Source organism: Scatophagus argus, chromosome 7 (assembly GCF_020382885.2).
Source record: "Scatophagus argus isolate fScaArg1 chromosome 7, fScaArg1.pri, whole genome shotgun sequence".
Lineage (NCBI taxonomy): Eukaryota > Metazoa > Chordata > Actinopteri > Scatophagidae > Scatophagus > Scatophagus argus.
The window spans coordinates 1,414,490-1,433,381 of NC_058499.1; the positions used below are offsets into that span (position 1 = coordinate 1,414,490).

The 18,892-nt window shown below is 46.3% G+C and overlaps 1 protein-coding gene across 2 annotated transcripts; it reads right to left on the reverse strand.

The window, feature by feature from the left end:
• Nucleotides 1-1,901: 1,901 nt before the first annotated feature.
• On the reverse strand, nt 1,902-16,010 carry nup160 (nucleoporin 160). Of its 2 annotated transcripts, none has more exons than XM_046393050.1 (34): nt 15,858-16,010; nt 14,941-15,049; nt 14,580-14,790; nt 13,841-14,063; nt 13,471-13,661; nt 12,905-13,141; nt 12,705-12,802; nt 12,195-12,279; nt 10,731-10,799; nt 10,205-10,288; nt 9,833-10,003; nt 9,563-9,662; nt 9,257-9,422; nt 8,782-8,915; nt 8,468-8,628; nt 8,031-8,167; nt 7,730-7,800; nt 7,501-7,651; nt 7,089-7,158; nt 6,733-6,831; nt 6,527-6,646; nt 6,125-6,220; nt 5,264-5,358; nt 5,034-5,130; nt 4,811-4,916; nt 4,473-4,633; nt 4,313-4,373; nt 3,748-3,858; nt 3,534-3,657; nt 3,194-3,295; nt 2,843-2,984; nt 2,615-2,740; nt 2,328-2,423; nt 1,902-2,178 (listed from the first exon to the last, which is right to left on the reverse strand). In XM_046393050.1, the coding sequence occupies exons 1-34, from the start codon at nt 15,946-15,948 to the stop codon at nt 2,095-2,097; spliced, it is 4,179 nt and encodes a 1,392-aa protein (XP_046249006.1). In that variant the 5' UTR covers nt 15,949-16,010; the 3' UTR covers nt 1,902-2,094. The 2 variants fall into 2 exon arrangements, with proteins under 2 accessions (XP_046249006.1, XP_046249005.1); XM_046393049.1 differs by having other exon boundaries at nt 7,501-7,654.
• Between the last annotated feature and the right edge of the window lie 2,882 nt (nt 16,011-18,892).

The following is an 18,892-nucleotide window of genomic DNA, read 5'->3' on the forward strand; positions in this document are numbered from 1 at the left end:
CTCGCTGGAGAACACGCTTGGTCTCGTTATCGCATGACTCACTTCACTGTTCGTGTGTTTGAGTAATGGGACGGCACTCAGGTAAAACACACAAACATTTATTACTCTGCACACATCCGTCACTTCGTCATTTAAAGGAACAGCGGGCCAGGCTAGCTTTTCCTCCTGTTTGCAGTCTTCATGCTAAGCTAGGCTAACCAGCTGCCGGCTTCAGGCTTTAGAGCACAGACGTTAGAATGGACTCAAACTGAGCTCTCGGAGAGGAAGATGAAGATTTATCTAAATGTTGAACTGTTCCTCTAAATCAACGTTGATCACACTTTAATTGTTGCTGTCTGTCCTTCGTAACAGAGTCTGCTTCGTGAAGATCACCATCCATACTCAGAGTACGGCAGCCCAGAAAGGCCATCATAATTAGAATTCGATTAGCTTAACTTGAATTAACACTGAATTGATGCTAGGCTAAGCTATTGTTTCCTTGTTTGCATTCTTCATGCCAAGCTAGCCTTTTCTAGTCTCCTCTACAGACTTGAGGAGCAAAAAATATTCTCAGTAAACCTCACCGGGAATTCAAATGCTTAATATTGTAATTGGAAAACATGTACTCTGAGCCGGATACACCGACTGTGGTTCTGATCTGTTCTGTGATTGGACGAGATCAGCAGTAGGATCGGGTGACCAATCAGCAGCCAGACAGACATGAAATCACCAATCACTGATCTTCATTGTCTGTTTTGTGATGGATGGATGGATTTTATAAAGTGCAATGTCAGACTGATGAAGGACAGACGGCTGCATGTTATAGTTTATCTGACATGAATTTAATTTCCTTGAGTCTTGGTGAATTTACTGAAACTGTTTTGAATGTTGGCTCAGTTTTGTGCGTTCAGGTCTGTCAGATCCCTCAGTGATGCTGTTGAGTTCAGTTTGTGCTGCTGAGAAAAAAAAAATCACATTTTAAAAAAGTGAGAAAGTGTTGCTGTGCCTCTGGATGAGACTCACTGTGTACCGAACGAGAAATATCTGAAACCCTGAACACATCAAACTGAAACCATCTGCACAGTTCACTTTGGAGGACTGAATGTGTTTGTACAAAAGGATATATTTCAGGTTTTATTTAAAGGAAGCAGTTTGGATGTGAGGGAGGTTGCTGTTTCCATGACAACAAGCAACAACGAGTCCCTGACCAGAAACTTCAGACTGCTGCTGAGATCCAGTCAGTAAGAAGGTATGAAAACAGACGTCAGTGTCACTCTGGACTGTGATTGGTCACGTGGTGTCTTATCAAGCTGTATAACCGACCACACAATGGTGCTGCTGAGAGCTGGTATGAAGGCATCCACAGTGCGGCGTCCTCAGCAGTGGACGACTGCTCTGTGGAATCAGGCCTTCCTTATGAAACAGACTGTCACCAGAAAACCACATCCAGGTCATTTATAAAACGCGAAAAGTCCAGAGTTCATGTGATTCTCCTGCTGGTCATGCAGGAGTACTGCAGCCTGCAGTGAACTCTGCATGAGTTTAATGAACAAATGTGCCTCGGGGTTAATTCTCAGACCCACCACTTAATCCACTGGGTAATCTGAGTCGACTGGCCTCAGTCTCCTCTACCATCCAAAAGTTTGATTTTCTCTTTTGGTCCGTCACTTTTCCTGACTAAACCGTCAGCCGTGCTGGTTTGGAGGCACCAGGCAGTGCTGTCAGTTGAAGCTGTGGAGCTTTACAGATTGCTGGTTGCAAACTCAGAACCTGCAGGCTGCTCGGCATCTTTACTCAACTGAACGTGTGCACGCAGTCGGAAATGATAGTAAGACTCAAGCTGAAGTATTAATCTACTGAAGGAGGCGATTTCATGTACCCAGAAATCAGTAAATGTTGTTAGTTGATGACATCCAATGAAATGCAAAGAAACTTATTTTATTACAATTTTACAATTCTGATGGGAAAAACATGACGAGTACAAAAGACGATTATTTTTAAAAACTAAACACACATTCACGCTCATATTTACAACATGTTTGATAAGTGAAGCTTCACGTTCCAGCTTCAGCCGAGGCTCCCTGATTGGTCGGAGTTGACCTGGCGAGTCGTGTTTTACCGAGCGACGAGCCTCCGCTTGGTCGTCTGCTCCACCAGTCTGTGATACTCGTCCAGTTTCTCTCGGACTTTATTGTACATCTGAAAACGGACAACAAGGTTTCGTTACTGCTGAGTGCGGGGAAGGAGACGAGTAAACGTCAACAGACGGGAACACGTGTTCAGGGTCGGAGACGTTCAGCATCTCACATTGAAAGACAAAGTGAAAACAGGAAGTGAGGACGACTCACGCTGCTGTTGGTTTGCGTCTCGTTCAGAGTCTGAAGCAGCTGATCGACAGACGTGTACGGCAGCCAGACTGAAGATGATGTCGCAGACAGAGGCCTCTGCAACACACACACACACACACGCTAACTGTACACACTTTTCAGCTTGTAAGACAACGCGAGTCGTGGTGCGTTCAACATACATGAAAGTAAATAGGATAACAAAAGTTTCGGAAACTCTAAACTTCTACTTCATATTTTCACACTTGTTGTGTTTGCGATGATGTAGATGTGTGTAGTATTTGAAGTACCTCTATTCCAAAGTACTGGTGTCCTTTCCCCAGCAGAGCGTCCACGTACTCCAACACCAGCTCAGCTGCAGCATCCAGCAGGTCAAAGTTCAGGAAGAGACGCAGCAGAGACGCAGCGTCCACAGCCTGCAGCAAACACAGCAGTGTTGCAGTGCATCATGGGTAAGTAAAGGTTAGGGTTTGGTAAGAGTTAGGTATCATCATCCTCCCTGTTGGCTGATCACTCACCTTGTAAGACTTGACCAGCCAATCAGGCAGAGGCACGCCGTGTGACAGCAGCTTGTTGATGACGCAGCGGTGGTGCTGCGCGTTAGTGGAGGGATACCTGTCCAGGTAAGAGGCCAGCAGACGCCATGCCTCATCTGTGGCACTGAACACAGAAGAAGAAACAATTAGTCTGGTTACTGACGGTCGAGGTTTTATAGTTTCTTCGTCTCTTCTATTCGCTGTGTGTCACTGCTTGCAGCGCCACCTGCAGTCAAACCACAGAAACTGACCTCTTGTGAGGTTAAGTGATATGTGAGATTAAAGATGTAAAACTTGTAACATTAACCTGTGAGACATGAATAAAAATCAAACCTGGACTCTTTGGTGTTGACGACAGATGACAGCTGATTGGCTGCCAACCAGCTCCAGGCTTCATTCTGAGCCTCCTCCCCCCCAAACTGAAGCTTGATGCATCTGAAGGGAAAACATGACAATAAACACGCTGACGTCTCCTCATCCTCCATGTTTCAGGTGACAAACAAAAGGCACCCGAACATGTCTGATTTTAATCAGGTCAAAATAAAGATATGTTTAAATATTAAGATAGATTTGACTCCATCAAGAAGTAATACAGAAATCATGATCATCAGACTGTCAGTGTCTCCGCACCAAACCTCAAACTGGGGAAAAAAACTCATAAGTAAAAACTTACTTGAAAGTCAAACCCTCAAAGACCGACGTCAAGTTCAGTTTGAACGTCTGGCACACGGACAGCGCAGAGTCAAACAGTCCTGTTTGGACCAACAAGGCCACCATCTCCTCTGCTGACGCACTGCCTACAGACACACAGACAGGAGAGAGTTAACGATCCTGTCAGCAGCTGGAGGTGCTGAAGGTGAACAGGCGTCGTGGTGTCACAAGTGTACCAGCGATGGCGGCAGACGGCGGGTGGTGCTGAGCGAGGGTGAGACGGCTGCGGGACAGGATGTACTCCTTTTCCAGGTCCTTGAGCTCCAGGATGTCGACCTGACGTTTGACTGCATGAGGGGAACCGAGTTATTACATTTCATTATGACATGTTTGTGTTTTTGTCCACTAGGGGGCAGAGCCTCCCCACAATAACCCACATTGACTCAGGACTTCCTGTGTGCTGTCAAAAACTGTTAGACCACAGGAAGTCCAGTTTCACTTCTACGTGATCTCGTGTTTGTATTTTTAATAACTGCTGAATTTTAAATTGCTTCAGTAAATCATTTTAATTAACTAACTGTGTTTCACTACTTTATTTGTAATTTAATTATTTTACAGTTTATGCTGTTTGTTTTACACTCAATCGCTTTGTAACTCTGTTTAGGAAAGTACAATGAAGTTATCTTGTCACCATGAGAAACACTGTGAACGGAGTATGTGAACACGATACTGCAGACTAATGGTTCTGTCTGTCCACAGGGAGGTTGTTAATAAAGTTCTGTTGAAGACAGTTGACGTCACCTGGTTGAGAAGAAAACTCTCCATCAGAGTTTCTCTTTGGCGACGCTCCTGGACGCTCGTACTGCAGCAAACACAAACATCAACCAGACGTAGAAGAAAATACCAGCGATTTGAGATGCTGTGTGTGTGTGCGTGTGTGTGTGTGTGTGCGTGTGTGTACCACAGCTCCGGGGGCCGGCTGGACGATCCAGGCGTACTCTGGTCTGATGAGACGGAGACAGTTAAGAGCAGCCAGGTAACAGTTCACCTGCTTCTGAAGACCAACACGAGTCCGAACCTCTCGACCGAGACGCATGCCGAACTCAAACATCACAGTCCCAGCTAAACAAAACACACACACACACACAGTGACTGTTGGAAAACGACTTGAGGGTTTGGTGTCTTGTTTGAAACAGATGTTTTATGTTGACAGTCAGTGTGTGACAGGGTCTGTAACTGAAGGACACCACATCACAGAGACAGATGTCCAGCGTGGGACAGATGTTGCTGTCGTCTTACCTTTCCTGTAGTTGTGTCTGTTGATGTGGAAGGCGTACAGCAGCTCGTAGTAATTATGAGCCAGCAGGTCCAAACCTCTGGCTCGAGACTCGATGATACTGACAACCTGAGGATGACACAGCAGTTTAGTCCTCAGGACATGAAGAACCACATTCTGCGTCACTGCACCACGCTACATGTTATGTTGGGACACCTGGGGTCAGAGGTCTGGTGAAGGTTTTACCTCATCGTGCAGGTTCACGTAAGGGAACTGGACCAAATCCTGGAGTTGGGAGCGTTCACACAGAACCACCACCAGCTGACGGAGACAATCCAGCTGCCTGAGGGCACAACATTCAGAACAGTCTCTATACAGGTGAAAGAATCAGCTGCTAATCAGGATGTTAAATCATCGAACTCCTTCCTGTCATTCATGTTTAAAGCTTACACGTATGTACGTGTGTGTGTACTCACATGCTGGAGTCTGGGTTCTGTGTGAGGGCCTCATAGGCTTCACTGTTGTGTCCGAGGTCCAGATGATGTTTGAATACTCGAGTCCACAAAGCAGCCTGAACAGAACCACAGATTTACATTTCTGGATTATGTTTCTAGAACTGAACCTGACACCTGAGGGCTGTGTGTTACCTGGCTGTTCACCTGAGGGCTACGTGTTACCTAGCTGTTCACCTGAGGGCTACGTGTTACCTGGCTGTTCACCTGAGGGCTGTGTGTTACCTGGCTGTTCACCTGAGGGCTACGTGTTACCTAGCTGTTCACCTGAGGGCTACGTGTTACCTGGCTGTTCACCTGAGGGCTGTGTGTTACCTGGATGTTCACCTGAGGGCTGTGTGTTACCTGGCTGTTCACCTGAGGGCTACGTGTTACCTGGCTGTTCACCTGAGGGCTACGTGTTACCTGGCTGTTCACCTGAGGGCTACGTGTTACCTGGCTGTTCACCTGAGGGCTACGTGTTACCTGGCTGTTCACCTGAGGGCTGTGTGTTACCTGGCTGTTCACCTGAGGGCTACGTGTTACCTGGCTGTTCACCTGAGGGCTACGTGTTACCTGGCTGTTCACCTGAGGGCTGTGTGTTACCTGGCTGTTCACCTGAGCGCTACGTGTTACCTGGCTGTTCACCTGAGCGCTACGTGTTACCTGGCTGTTCACCTGAAGGCTGTGTGTTACCTGGCTGTTCACCTGAGGGCTGTGTGTTACCTGGCTGTTCACCTGAGGGCTGTGTGTTACCTGGCTGTTCACCTGAGCGCTACGTGTTACCTGGCTGTTCACCTGAGCGCTACGTGTTACCTGGCTGTTCACCTGAAGGCTGTGTGTTACCTGGCTGTTGACGTCGTTGATGGCCTCGGTTATGGCCAGAGAGGCCAGCTGGATGACCAGCTCAGGTAGGCCAACATCCTCCAACAACCGCAGCACCTGAACACACACACACACACACAGACACACAGGATCAATGTGGGGAACCAGGAAGTACCTGAAAGGCAGTTCTACCCGAATCCCACCAGTCACATTCAATAACACATCAAGACTGATTTTAGCACATAAAACACAAAGTAATTGATGTTAAGCGTCAATGCTGATCAGTCCGTCGATTACTTTTAAACTGAACTGAGGTCTGATGTCTTCGTGCTGCATGAACACGCTGCCTGCTTTAACTGTTGGTCAGCGACTTGACTGCTGGTTTTGTTCAGGTTCTACATGTGTCTGTTAGTTCAGGAGTACCTTGTTGTAGTACTGTAATCTGGGGGTGGATGCTGCCTCCTCCTCCTCAGTGGCTGTCAGTCTCATCAGGAACTCCTCCTTCTCCACCTCCGTCGCCGCCTCCTGGAAACACTGCAGAGCCTGAAGAGACAAAAGAGGAAGATACGGTGAAGTCAGCAGCTCGTGTTTTCCCGCCTCCACCAACACCATCAGCTGCCGTCACTCACCTTCTGGCCCTCCCCATTGGCCAGGTAACACTGACCCAGCATGAAGCGACAGGAGCCAATGTTCACCTGACACCAGGGACCAATCAGCCTCACGTACTCCTGCACACACAGAAGACAGGTGAGACACACCTGAGACGGCTCATCACAGTCACACTGCACCATCCATCAATCACATCACTGGTCTCATCTCTGAAACAGCTGAGCCAATCACAGCAAAGCAAGGCAACGTGAAGAATCGTCAGCACAGCAAACAGCCTGTGTGATGGCAATATGTGCTGCCTTCAGGTGTCTGCAGGGACTGAACGAACTGAAGCAGAAACATTTCGAGAGCGTTCAGTCAACAGAGTTAAACTCACCTGCAGCTGTGTGTACTGACAGTTGGCCATCAGACACTCGGGGAACTGGAAACCAGGGTTACTGGGCCAACTGGGAGACACCAGTTAAGATTTAACAACAAACCATTTCACAGAATGGTGAAGGCAGGAAGTCACTGGAATAAATAACAGACGGACCGATGAGCGAGTGTGTGTGTGAGACGTTGGGATTTGGAAATTTCTCCATCTTTGTCTTCTGCAGCATCTTCAATCATTTCACCTTTTCTTTCTAATTTAAAACTGAAAACATTTGGCTGAATTTGGCTCGTTCACAGTCTCCACAGTGTCAAACGAACGAGTGTCACGTGACTGTGACTGGTTTACCTCCACCACCCAGTCAGGAGGACATCTTCTGCCTGTGTGCATGTCACTGACCCCTGCACCTGAAGGATACAGCAGCTGGGTGAGCAGGTGGACCACGCTGGAGGTCATGTGACTCCAGTGGAGCACAGAGTTACTCTGCTGCTGGGAGTAAATCTGAGAGATGATGATCTTCCTGGCTGTGGTCTCATAGAAGAGCTCCACCACCGTCTGAGGACTCAATACTGCTGAGAGACGCACACCATCAACATGTGGGAGCAGAAAACACAGAGAGATGAGTGATGAAGTTCAGCGTGACTGACCTGATCTGCTGGTGGAGACGGCCGGAGTGTCAGACAGCTCCAACACTGTGAGGTGCTGCAGGTTGGCGTCTCTGCGGAGGGACACGGGACATCACAGTAAATGAAGTGAATGTGTGTGAGAGACAGCAGAGCCTGAAGTGAATGTCATGATTATTTTTAAAGAATCTTGGCAGAGAAAATCATGATCTCATTCAGTGTCGATTAAAGACGTCACCACGGGCACATATTAGTGTGTGTGTGTGTGTGTGTGTGTGTGTGTGAGTGTGAGTACACAGACAGGTGAGTGTTTGTGTGTACTCACATGATATCCACGGGGACGGAGGAGGCCAAGCTCTGACTGATGTGTTTGAGGAGGTAATAAGAGGAGAGGAGGTGGGAGCTCCGAGGGATCAGGTCCTGTTGGAGCTGCAGCAGCTGAGCCCCCCCACCCAGAAACACCTGATGCGCACGCGCACACACACACACACACACACACACACACACACACACACACACACACACACACACACACACACACACATTAAAATCAGCTGGAAATCGAAATTTTATTCTACATATGAACTTATGGGAGAAAACATTCAAACTGACAAGCTGTCTGGGTTAAAACTTTACTGTACTCTGCCTTGAGCTCCACCAGAGGGCGCTCACGGCATTCACTATTAGCTTGACCCTGTTGAACAATTCTAACTTAAACTGACTGTGACTTTGTATAAAGTGTGTGTGTGTGTGTGTGCATACGTTGTCTCCAAAGCGCAGGTAGAGTTTCTGCAGGATCAGCAGGTCTCTACAGAACAGGGCTCTGGTCATGGTCATGTGACAGACGGCCTGACAGACTACAGACACTGCTGAGCTGCTGCCGTACAGCTGAGACAGGCTGATCCTCATGTTCAGACTTTGACCTGCGATACCCAGACCAGAGAAAACACACCAGCACCAGCCACACGTCAGCAGGACACGCCTTCACCCGGACTCTACATGAGTCTGTACGTCATAACTGTGTATCATCAACTCGACATCAGGTGAGACTGGAGGTTCAGTTTGTTGTTTCCTACCAAGTGCGATGGCTCCTTCTCCTCCGACTTCAGAGTCTGTCTCCAGGTCCAGCTCCCTCAGCAGGACCATCATGGCTGCCATCGGGTTCCGAATGTCCTGCAGTTTATTCTGGATGTCCTCTATGACGTTATCACTGCAGGACACACGTTTAAAGAGAACAGTTTGCCACATTATGTTAGTTTTAATGTGTTTTAACCCCTGTCACTGGCTCTACCAGCAGGAAACACACCTCTAATGTTGTTGATATTTAATGTTTCAATTACTCGAGTTAAACAATTTTGCTTCTCAATATGATGGACACCAACTGACAAAAAAATAGTAATTTTTTAAAATCAAAGTCAGTAATCGCGTTTTTCATGTTCGTCTGTATGAGTGAGACACTGGACTTGAGAACACCAAGCGTCCCACTGTGTGTCTAAGCGGTCAGGTTTGTGATGTAAGCACGCAGGAAGTGTGGCACGTGAGACGACTGACTTATCATTGGACAGCATGTTCTCCAGGACGAGTTCGGCGGCCCTCTCAGGTGACTGAAGGTGTTCCAGAGCTTTCTCCATCTCATACGCCATCTCTCCAGAAACCGCATCACTGACCAGGCGCAAACACTGAACCAGCTGCAGCACGTCGCGCCCCACCTCGGGGTCTGAGGAACACACACACACAGCAAAATAATACTACTATGATACTATTACTGCAGTACAGTGGATATTACAGAAGTTAGGCTTTAGGTGAAATGCCTTCAGTGTCTCAGAGTGCCCAATTGAGGACACCAGGTGTGCTTACCCTCAGCAATGGGCGTCTCGTCCTCTGAGAACAGGTACTCGTCGTAAGACAGGTACAAATGATCCACAGCGAAACAAGGCAGGAGGAACGACACAAATCCCTGAAACACAAGCAGCAGATTGGACACGTGAGGATTCACACTGATACACGCCATGTAACTGTGTGTGAAAACTCCCGCTCTGAAAACAGCGAGACGTTTAATCTGATGTTCTGTGTGTCTGTTTCCACAGGTGTGTGGGACTACCTGGTCAGTGTGAGCAGCTTCTTTACCTTCTTGAGCAGACAGACCATGTTGGTGTGCAGGCTGACAGTCAGACCCAGAGGCATGGACAGAGCTTCCTGGTACTGCAGACAGCAGGCGTAAAACTTGGACCAGAACTCGACCTGCAGCTGCCGATACTCCTCCTGAGAAAACTCAAACTCTGTGACGCTGCTCTGCAGCTGCAGGAGGACAAATGGGAAAACGACAGACAGGAAGAGGACAGACAGGAGGAAACAAGAGATTACTGCCTGAAGCAGACGCTTTAACAGTCAGAGTTTAAGATTTTAAAATCACAACAGGGAAGCAAAGAAAACCAAAAACAACGCCGGCCCGTATCCTCTCTGCTCTGCGTAGTACAGACCCCGCTGATGGTAAATTACCTCACTCTCCACAGCCACCGTCACCTCCTTCTTCAGAGTCTCCCACGTCAAATCAGTGATCCTCTCCGAGCCTCTGCGGTAGATCTGAAACACACGAGACCATGTCCGGTCATCCCTGCTCAGGGCGTGACTGAGGCCTGTGGTCGCCTCGCTCTGAGGTTTGATGCTGTCTCATCCAGGTGAAGCTGTTGTTACGCGTGACCACATGACATCAATGACTATCAAATGTTTTTTGCTGTTGTTTGTTTCTACTGTTGTTAAATAGAAAAATTCAAACTTCTGTAGCTGCTGATCCCAGTGCAGCTGAGAACAGACACAAATACTGATGAAAGCGAAGACATAAAGTCATGAATACATTTTACTTTTAATGTTGTTGAGGATTTTAAAAAGGCAGCCAGCTTGTTTTTAATGCTGAAAAACAGGAGATCTTAAAAATCCACTTCTGAGTGAATAATATTTTGCCAGAATCAAACTGACCAGCATGTTCTACCTTCGTTTCAGTGGAACACATGTTGTAGTTTCTCACCTGCAGGGCCTTGACGATGGCCGAAGCTGTGAAGCGCAGAGGAGAGAAGAGAACGTCCAGGTACGTCTCCTGTTGACACACACACACACACACACACATTTAAGTACAGTCAATATGACCAGTGGACAGTGACTGCATTACTGTAACAACACACCCGATCGCCCGGAGAGCGTTTCATCTGAAAACCATTTTTGTAAATTTTTTAAATCTTTACTCCATATTTTCTCCATATTTCCTTTTGTTGTTCATTTATTCATGTTTTTATCTATATATACTGCTTTTGTTTTTGTTGTATTTCATTTTTATTCTGTCCTTTTTCATTCTCTTCAATCATTTGTTTTACTTATTTGGGTTATTTTCACACACCCAGAGTGAGAGATTCTAATCCTCTCTAATCCTCGTGTCTGTTGCTCCATCAGTCCCTCAGGCCCTTTATGGAAGTCACCTGGATACACCTGCTCACCTACGGATGTGGAGCTGGAGCTGCTTCAGCACACGGACCAGAGGAGACGCTGAGATACGTTAAGCTCTGAGAAACTTTAACCTTTTCTTCAACTGATTATTGTGGGGAACATGAAGTACAGCCGTTGTGCTTGCAGTGCAGTTTGCTGGGCTTCACGCACACATGGCTGATGGGAAAATACCAGACAGCCTGATTGAACCAATCAGCTTCACATAAATGTAATGAGCAGACGGAGGAAAGCAGAGGAGGAGGAGGAGGACTGACAGCCTTTTTAACTCTAAGTGATGAAGCCTTGTACATCTAACTGTGAAGGAATGCATTTGTACTCCCCATACTAAAGTGAGGGCGGCCGGACTGAGGACTCACGATCTGCCAGGAGAGTTTTCGCACATCATCGCTTTGACTGTTTGTACTGCACCATGTGTTTTGGAAGGGAAACTGTCCCAAGAGGACTACAGTGTCTTCTTTGTTACGTAACTCTTCTGTTCCTGTAAGGACAACACTGAACCTTTCACAAAGGGTCTGCTGCTTCTACAACACTCGACTGTGGATTAATGAAGCAATCTGGAGGAAGAGGGCCCTTGTGCCAAAGGATCATTAGAAACTCTGCTGTCCAAAAAGAGCCTCAGAGGAAACAGCAGTCTGCAAAGTAAATATTAGGCCCATGTTTCACAAGCAACATCTTCAGACCATTGTGACACTGAAATTCTCAGACAAATCAGGAGAAAATTAACTTTGGGTCACAACTCACAGCAGGCCAAACTCTCCCGCAGCCTGGAGGAGATGGAGCTCTCCGTGTACTGCTTGTCTTGTTTTTAGGGTTAGGTTAGGTTAGGTTACTTATACTTTATACTTATTTCTGTCTTTGTGCTGCTATAACACCTGCCTCTGCCCTCTGAGGATCAACAAAATCTTATTGTTTCACTGTTTTTGGTGATCCTCTATAGATCACTTTTCTACTTGTCCCCCGTCAGAGGATGTTGGTGTGGGACTCGTCTTACTCTGGGGTCCTGGTCCACTCCTATATGAACTTCTTCCTCAGGCGGAGGCTGAACAAACACCTGGTTCCACTGACCGGCTGTGTTACTGAAACACACACACAAACACAAACATGGTTACACTCCAACATCTGAAAACAACAAGGCTCCATTCAGACAGATTCAGATCGCAGGAAGCTGTGAGTTAAAGACTTCCCCTGCTTTCTCCATTTCAGCCTCTGGAGCTCCTGTTACAGCAAATGACTCTGCATTATTTTAATTATTAATATTGTTTACCTGCAACAACACAGCAAGTGGAACAAACCCAAACAAAACTGATTTTAAGGATCTTAAAAATTTTAAGGATTTTTAGGATCACAGGTGAGGGGGGCAAACAGAACAGATCAGATCAAAGACAGTGACCACTGGAGACAGAAATTCAGCCTGACATGACGTCTGTATTCTTAAATGTCTTCACTGCCATGTCTGTCGTTTCATTTTCTCCCACTGGTGATCATGTCTGTGTCTACTTACTGTTCAAAGTTGATGTATTTCACCACAGTCGTGTTGGAGTCGTCCACCCAAACACCCCAGATGTCAGCGGAGGTGAGAGTAAAATCCACCAGAGTTTCCTGTTGACAGAAACACCATCAGACAGATAATATTTTAGTTCTTTTTCTCATCAAATGGCAGACATTTAACAAGTAAAGACACAACCGACACCTGCAGTTTACCTGCGTGGTGAAGACTGAGGAGATGTGGTCGAGGCTGTAGCGGTTGTTGTCGGTGGCGACGAGCTGAAGGACAGTGAACTGTCCTCTCTGAGGTACAGCCAGGTAGACGCACAGACAGAGGCCGGTGGTGGAGGAGAAGGCCAGCCTCAGGCGGTGACCCTGACCCGCCAGACGCTTCACTCCTTTACAGGCCGGCATGTACTCCAACATGTCGGCCTCTAGCAGACACGCTTGCTCCTGCAGGGGTGAGCGAGAACATCAAAAACCATCATATTTCATGAAATTTCAGGGATGTACTGCAGCGGAAAATTTTTGTGGCATGTGACTCCAATTCTTTCCACTGTAAAAAAAAAAATGAAGCCAAACTATTCTGGAAACGAGAGCTGCCATGTTGCCCATGTTGTTGACGTTTTGGTCTGTGCAGCAGCGACTGCACAGTGGAGTCGTGGGATCGAGTTCCCGTCCGCACACCCGCGTGTTTTGACTTTTTACTTGGGTCCGTGTCTCAGTTTAACCTCAGTGTGTTTGCATTTGAGCCGTGAGCTTAAGCGAGTTAAACATCTCACCCTGAAGGACCACATACGCAGCTTGTGATCCTGACAGAGGGCGAAGATGAAGGAGTCTTCCTCCAGCTCTCTGACAGCCAGACTGAGGACCAGGTCAGCTGGACTCTGCTCCCCACGGATCGCTGTGGGCATCCAGCCAGACAACCTCTGCATCATGGAGCTCCTCTTCAGCTCCAACACGGACACAATGCCTGCCCCCCCCCCCGACACACACAGTCTTTACACACAGTCTTTTGTACAGATGAAGATAACTTGTCACACATGTCACAAGCACCGAGTACAAACAGGAAGTCAGTCACCAATAAATGTTTCAGTGTACATGTGGGCATGTGAGTGCAGTTTCAGGACAAACCGCTGAGGTGGTCTGTACCTTGTGTGTTGTGGGGTGGCAGAGTGACCACCATGATGCCTCCAGCAGGTGAGGCCAGAGCGTAGTGAGCCTCTCCAGACTGACTGAGCCAGGCTGTGGAGGTGATGGGACTCCCCGTCTGGCCCACTGAGCTGGGGATGATGGCACTGTGAGAAGGGTCCTGCAGACTCAGCTTCCCCACATCAGTGAAGATGGACTGCATGTGCAGCTCTGTCACCAGCTCCTGGAGAGGACGGGCAGGTAGACAGCTGCCGTTATTCATCTGCTCTTATATTGCAACTATCTTTAAACATCTACTGTTATTCAATAGCCTTAGTCTCAATCTGTTATCCTGATATGACCTGTGAGCTTTAGCCTCACTGTGACTCTTTTGCATGACTCATCTTTAAACAGATGAGCTGAAGAAAACGGGCCTTAAGACATCTTGAGAACCTGCGGCAGCAGCAGTGCACTTAAAACCAAAAGCCGTAATCACATCAGTCAGTGTCCAGCAGCCTACTCAGTCTGCACAGGAACACAAAACCCCACATCCTGTCAGATCAGATTCTGATTTACTGAAGAGTTAGATCAGACGCATTTATCAGTTTGTGCGCAGTCTCCATTTGCTTTAATTGTGACAGGGCAGCTTATTAACTTAGTGTACAGTCACCAAATCAAAGTTGTCATGTCGCTTTTGTTTCCTTCTGTGTGAAATCAGTGGTTTCAGACCTTTCTTTCTCTTACGACATTATTTACTCACACTGCGGTACATGCATGTGGGGTGGGGCAGCACCAGCCTGTGGACACTCTGATTGGTGCAGACCAGGACGATGACATTGTTGATGGTCTCCTGGATGTTGACTCCTCCAGGCAGCACCGTGCAGTGGGTGAACTTGAGTTTGACAGCGTTGTTGAGCAGGTTGGTGTCCAGGGACTGCTCCACCAGCTGCACTGTGTCTCCTGATGTAGACCTGAATACAGTCACAGTGTTAGTAAGCACACATAAGCTGCTCTGTTGCACACTGGAATGAATGAGCTCAGATTTACATGATAAATAACTCATGTCCACAGTGAAGAGAGGAGTCCTGGAGGTAATATGTGTAGATGCTGATATTACTGACCAGTGAATGAATCTGTTACTGGCAACAGAGAGCAGCTTCCCACTCTCGTCATAATGGAAGGCTCCAGCACTGTCGGGAAACTTCACACCACCAGGAAGAGCACTCAGCCCTGCAGACAGGAAAACATGGTTGTAATAATGTTTCAGCCTGATCTGTGCGTGCACAGGAAGTCCACACAAACCGAGAGGAGGACAGGACAACATGATATAATGTCAACTTCACAAACTGATTCTCCAAATCACAAAACAAACCAGCAGTGATGGGTTTATGACATCTCAGCTATGGTGCTGACTGTCAGTGAAGTAGACTCTGCTGCTAATGAACCAGGTGATGGAGCTGTTAGCAGCCAATCAGGAGAGAGGATTTTCTGAACTATGAGCGGGATGCACACTTATTTTCTCTGTGTGGAAATCTGATGTCACAAAACAGATAATCAACACAGACGTTAACACGTGACACAGCTTTTGTTATCAATTTGTTTGTCTTTTTTATATTTTATTCTCTATTTTCTCTTTGTAATTATGTTTTATGTGAAGTGAGAAGTAAGAATCTAAATAGTTATGTTGTTCATTTATAACGTTAACGCTCGCTATCAGGCTTTACTCTTTGACAGGAGGGCAACAAGATGAGAGATACCGGCTAACTGGGTCAGGAAGTACACACCTGTGCGTCACCTGGCCACGAGCTAACGACGGTCAATTTAAGAGGTTCAGGTAAAGGGTCACTTTGCTGTGTGCCAAAATTACACCCACTCACACACAGTCAGGCCACATTACATTACGCTAACGTTACTAGCCAGCGTGTTAGCGGCGCTATCTGTTGTTAGCATGTCATAATATCCACCTCTCGCGCGGACACAGACTTGTGGATAAGAAAGAGGACAGAGTACAGAGCTGTTAGTCAATGAGAACGTTTACCGAGGTTTACTGTCACTTCTCGGAACCTTTGCAGAGTTTCCCTCTCAAATCCACAGATCTCTATGAAGCTGCGCTCCAACACCGCCGCCATCTTCCCCTCATGGAACTGTGACGTCGGCAGGCCTGAGGTCGCGCGCTGTCCTTTCAAACTTTTAAAGAGACAGGAGCGCACAGCAGCGCGAACCGGAGAGGAGGCTGTTGAACATTGCACCCAGTGGCGGTTCTACGTTGAATTACTCCCCGGGCGACCCCCTCCGAGCGCCCCCCCCCCCCCCCCCCCCCAACTATTGCATTAATAACAGGAAAAAAAAGACAATTAACACAATTCTGCACAAAACAGTATAAGTTATCGGAACTTAAAAAAAAGACCCTACAATCAGATGCATAAAACAAACATCCATCCATCCATTTTCTATACTGCTTGTCTGTCAGGGTCACGGGGGGCTGGAGCCTATCTCAATAAAACAAACGATATAAAATATTAAGAATAATATACAAATAAAATATAGAATAAATATTCTAAATAACACAAATCCTTCGTCACACAAATAACACACTAAAGAAAATCTAATCATTACACTATTGCACTAAGAACAGAAAACACAAACTAAAACTAAAACCTGACCTTTCCGTCCTTCCTTGATGCAAAATCCAATTCTCCAATCCTCCAATTCTATGCTTGGCACACTTTTAGTTATGACTGATTAAACTCTGTTTTGTCACAAAACAGAGTTGTAGCAAATGGCAAATGTTCATCTTTGAAAGTACCTACACATATGAAAATTCTGTTGGCTAATTACAGGACCCGACGTGATGGTAATAAATAATAACTGAACTTGTAACAGTTTGCAAAGCACAACCTTACGGTGAAATTAGATCTGCTGTTTGTTAAGACGAATTACTGTTGTATAGGCACAGCAAGCATCATAGCAAGAAGGCTAACAAACATATACCACCAATTTACATTAGCCCTTCATTCATGACATGGATACTGTAATCATACAGAGAGAACATAGCAAACCTTCATCTGTTGCTCGTTTCTCCTCTTCTTCTTTTCTTTTTTCCTAAATTGGGCACCTGATGGTTTTGACCTTCTTCTGTCCATCTCTGTGTTTACTCGACATTCAACAAATTTGTCAGCGCTGTCACTCAGGACCAGGAGTCAAGACTAAACCAATTCACCTTGGTGACCACATAATTGTTTTGTATTACCTGTTTTTACTTGGCCGTTTCACACAATTCAGAAAAACAAAAACGTGCAGGAGTTATTCCTGTATTTATAATATTATGAATGAAATGTGCATTATATGGAAGAAAGTCAAGGTGTGACTGACTTTAGCCATTTTATACAGTGGACCCCCCCACCCGTTCAGTTTGGGAGAGACCCAGAGGTGAACTGTCCCCGCCCCCCTCCCCTTTCCCACCTCACACACAGCTTCAGTGCACGTGGTCACAGTGGTCAGTGATTTCAATCGTAGAGGATGTTAATTTTTTGCTGGTCTCTGCCCTTAATATGAAGCAATTTTATGCTAACATATCAACACCATTAAAGCAATCGGTGGAGCAAGACCCTGTAAAAGTTCACCTAATGTGTTGTTAAAATGTCAGCTACGGGTAGCCGCTGCTGTTCTCTTTACTGACACGTTTTTAACCCATACGTAAAGGACATCCAGGCGAATTCTGAGGCGGCACCACCATTTTTGGAGAATAGTGGACTAGCCGTCAATAGCTGTCACTGTCACTGCTCATTTGTTATCAGGAACATATAAAGTCCACTAAACAGACAAACACACACAGAATACATGTCACGAAAATGGATGTAGTTAATGACAATTTGTCAATGATAGAATTAGCTAACATTATGCTAACTAATGGCTAAGAAAGGGTCGGTTATGCATGATTAGCGGTATCTAGCAAAATGAAACGGATAGCTAGCCTAACTTTTTGTCTTTCTGTGACTTTGTAAGTGGATGTATAGAACTTTATTCCGGATGGACATCAGAGATAATGATATCCTCAGAAAGTTTAGTTCATGCTGAATAACATCTGACTGTGAAGACAGTGAGATTTTTGATTCTACTTCACGCAGTATCTTTGCCTGCCCTTCAACTCCCCAGCGCCCCCTGGGGAGGCTTTGAATGTCTTTTCCTGTCTGTCTCACTCTCCCGGCTGGCTGTGTCTCATTCCAGATGTTTTGGTCCTGGATTTGCATCCTCCAGGAGCTGCAGCCTCTGCTCTTGTCTCTGTCTTCCTTTGTGTGGGTTTGGGTTTGTTTCTTTTCTCCTTTCTGTGTGAATAATGTGCTTGGGGTCCGTGGAGAAGTGATCCTGTGATCCCGGTCTGTCTGTCGAAATCTTAAGTTGCTCAACATCCGTCAGGATTCATGTTCCTCATGTCTCACTTTATTTATGATTTTGTAATCCTTCACTATCCGTATCACTATTGTCCACAATGTCCATGATTTTACCGTGTTGGTCTGGGCTCACTAAACATCTGGTGCATGTCTGGGGAGTTTTTAAACTATTCAAGGGTCTGATGGCAGGGGGTTTGCATGCTGTACACATGTTGTCTACATTTCGCTCAGATTTAGCCCATATGTTGCGTGCGCATTTAGCTGGCATGTTGTGTACATTTAGCTCACATGATATCAGATTTAACTTGGCTGTTATCTACATTTAAGTTTTGTGCTCACATTTTGGGTCAGCTTGTTGATGCATGTTGCATGGACACAGATGTGTGTGTGTGGTGTGTGAACAGATGAATGCTGGCAGTCAGAGATGAACAGAGACCAAAGACCACAGTTCTCATTAACAAACAGTGCAATTCTTTGTTTCTTTTCTTCTGTCTAATGTCTGCGTGTGTGTGTGTGCACGGTAAACGATGCTTTCAGTATTTCCAGGAACACGCTGTAATGTTCTGCTGAAGAAATGTGGACAACAGGAAGTGTGTGTGAGCAGTCCTCTCTCTCTCTCTCTGTGTGTGTGTGTGTGTGTGTGTGTTTTGCTGATGAAGAGCTGAATGTTGGCAGATACTCA

Coding starts and splice junctions, on each gene's coding strand:
- nup160 (XM_046393049.1), bottom strand. CDS start 15,948: ATGGCGGCGGTGTTGGAGCGCAGCTTCATAGAGATCTGTGGATTTGAG. Junction 8,168..8,467: donor ACCTGCGCTTTGGAGACAAC/GTATGCACACAC, acceptor CGTGCGCATCAG/GTGTTTCTGGGTGGGGGGGC. Junction 6,647..6,732: donor CCAATGGGGAGGGCCAGAAG/GTGAGTGACGGC, acceptor TTGTCTCTTCAG/GCTCTGCAGTGTTTCCAGGA.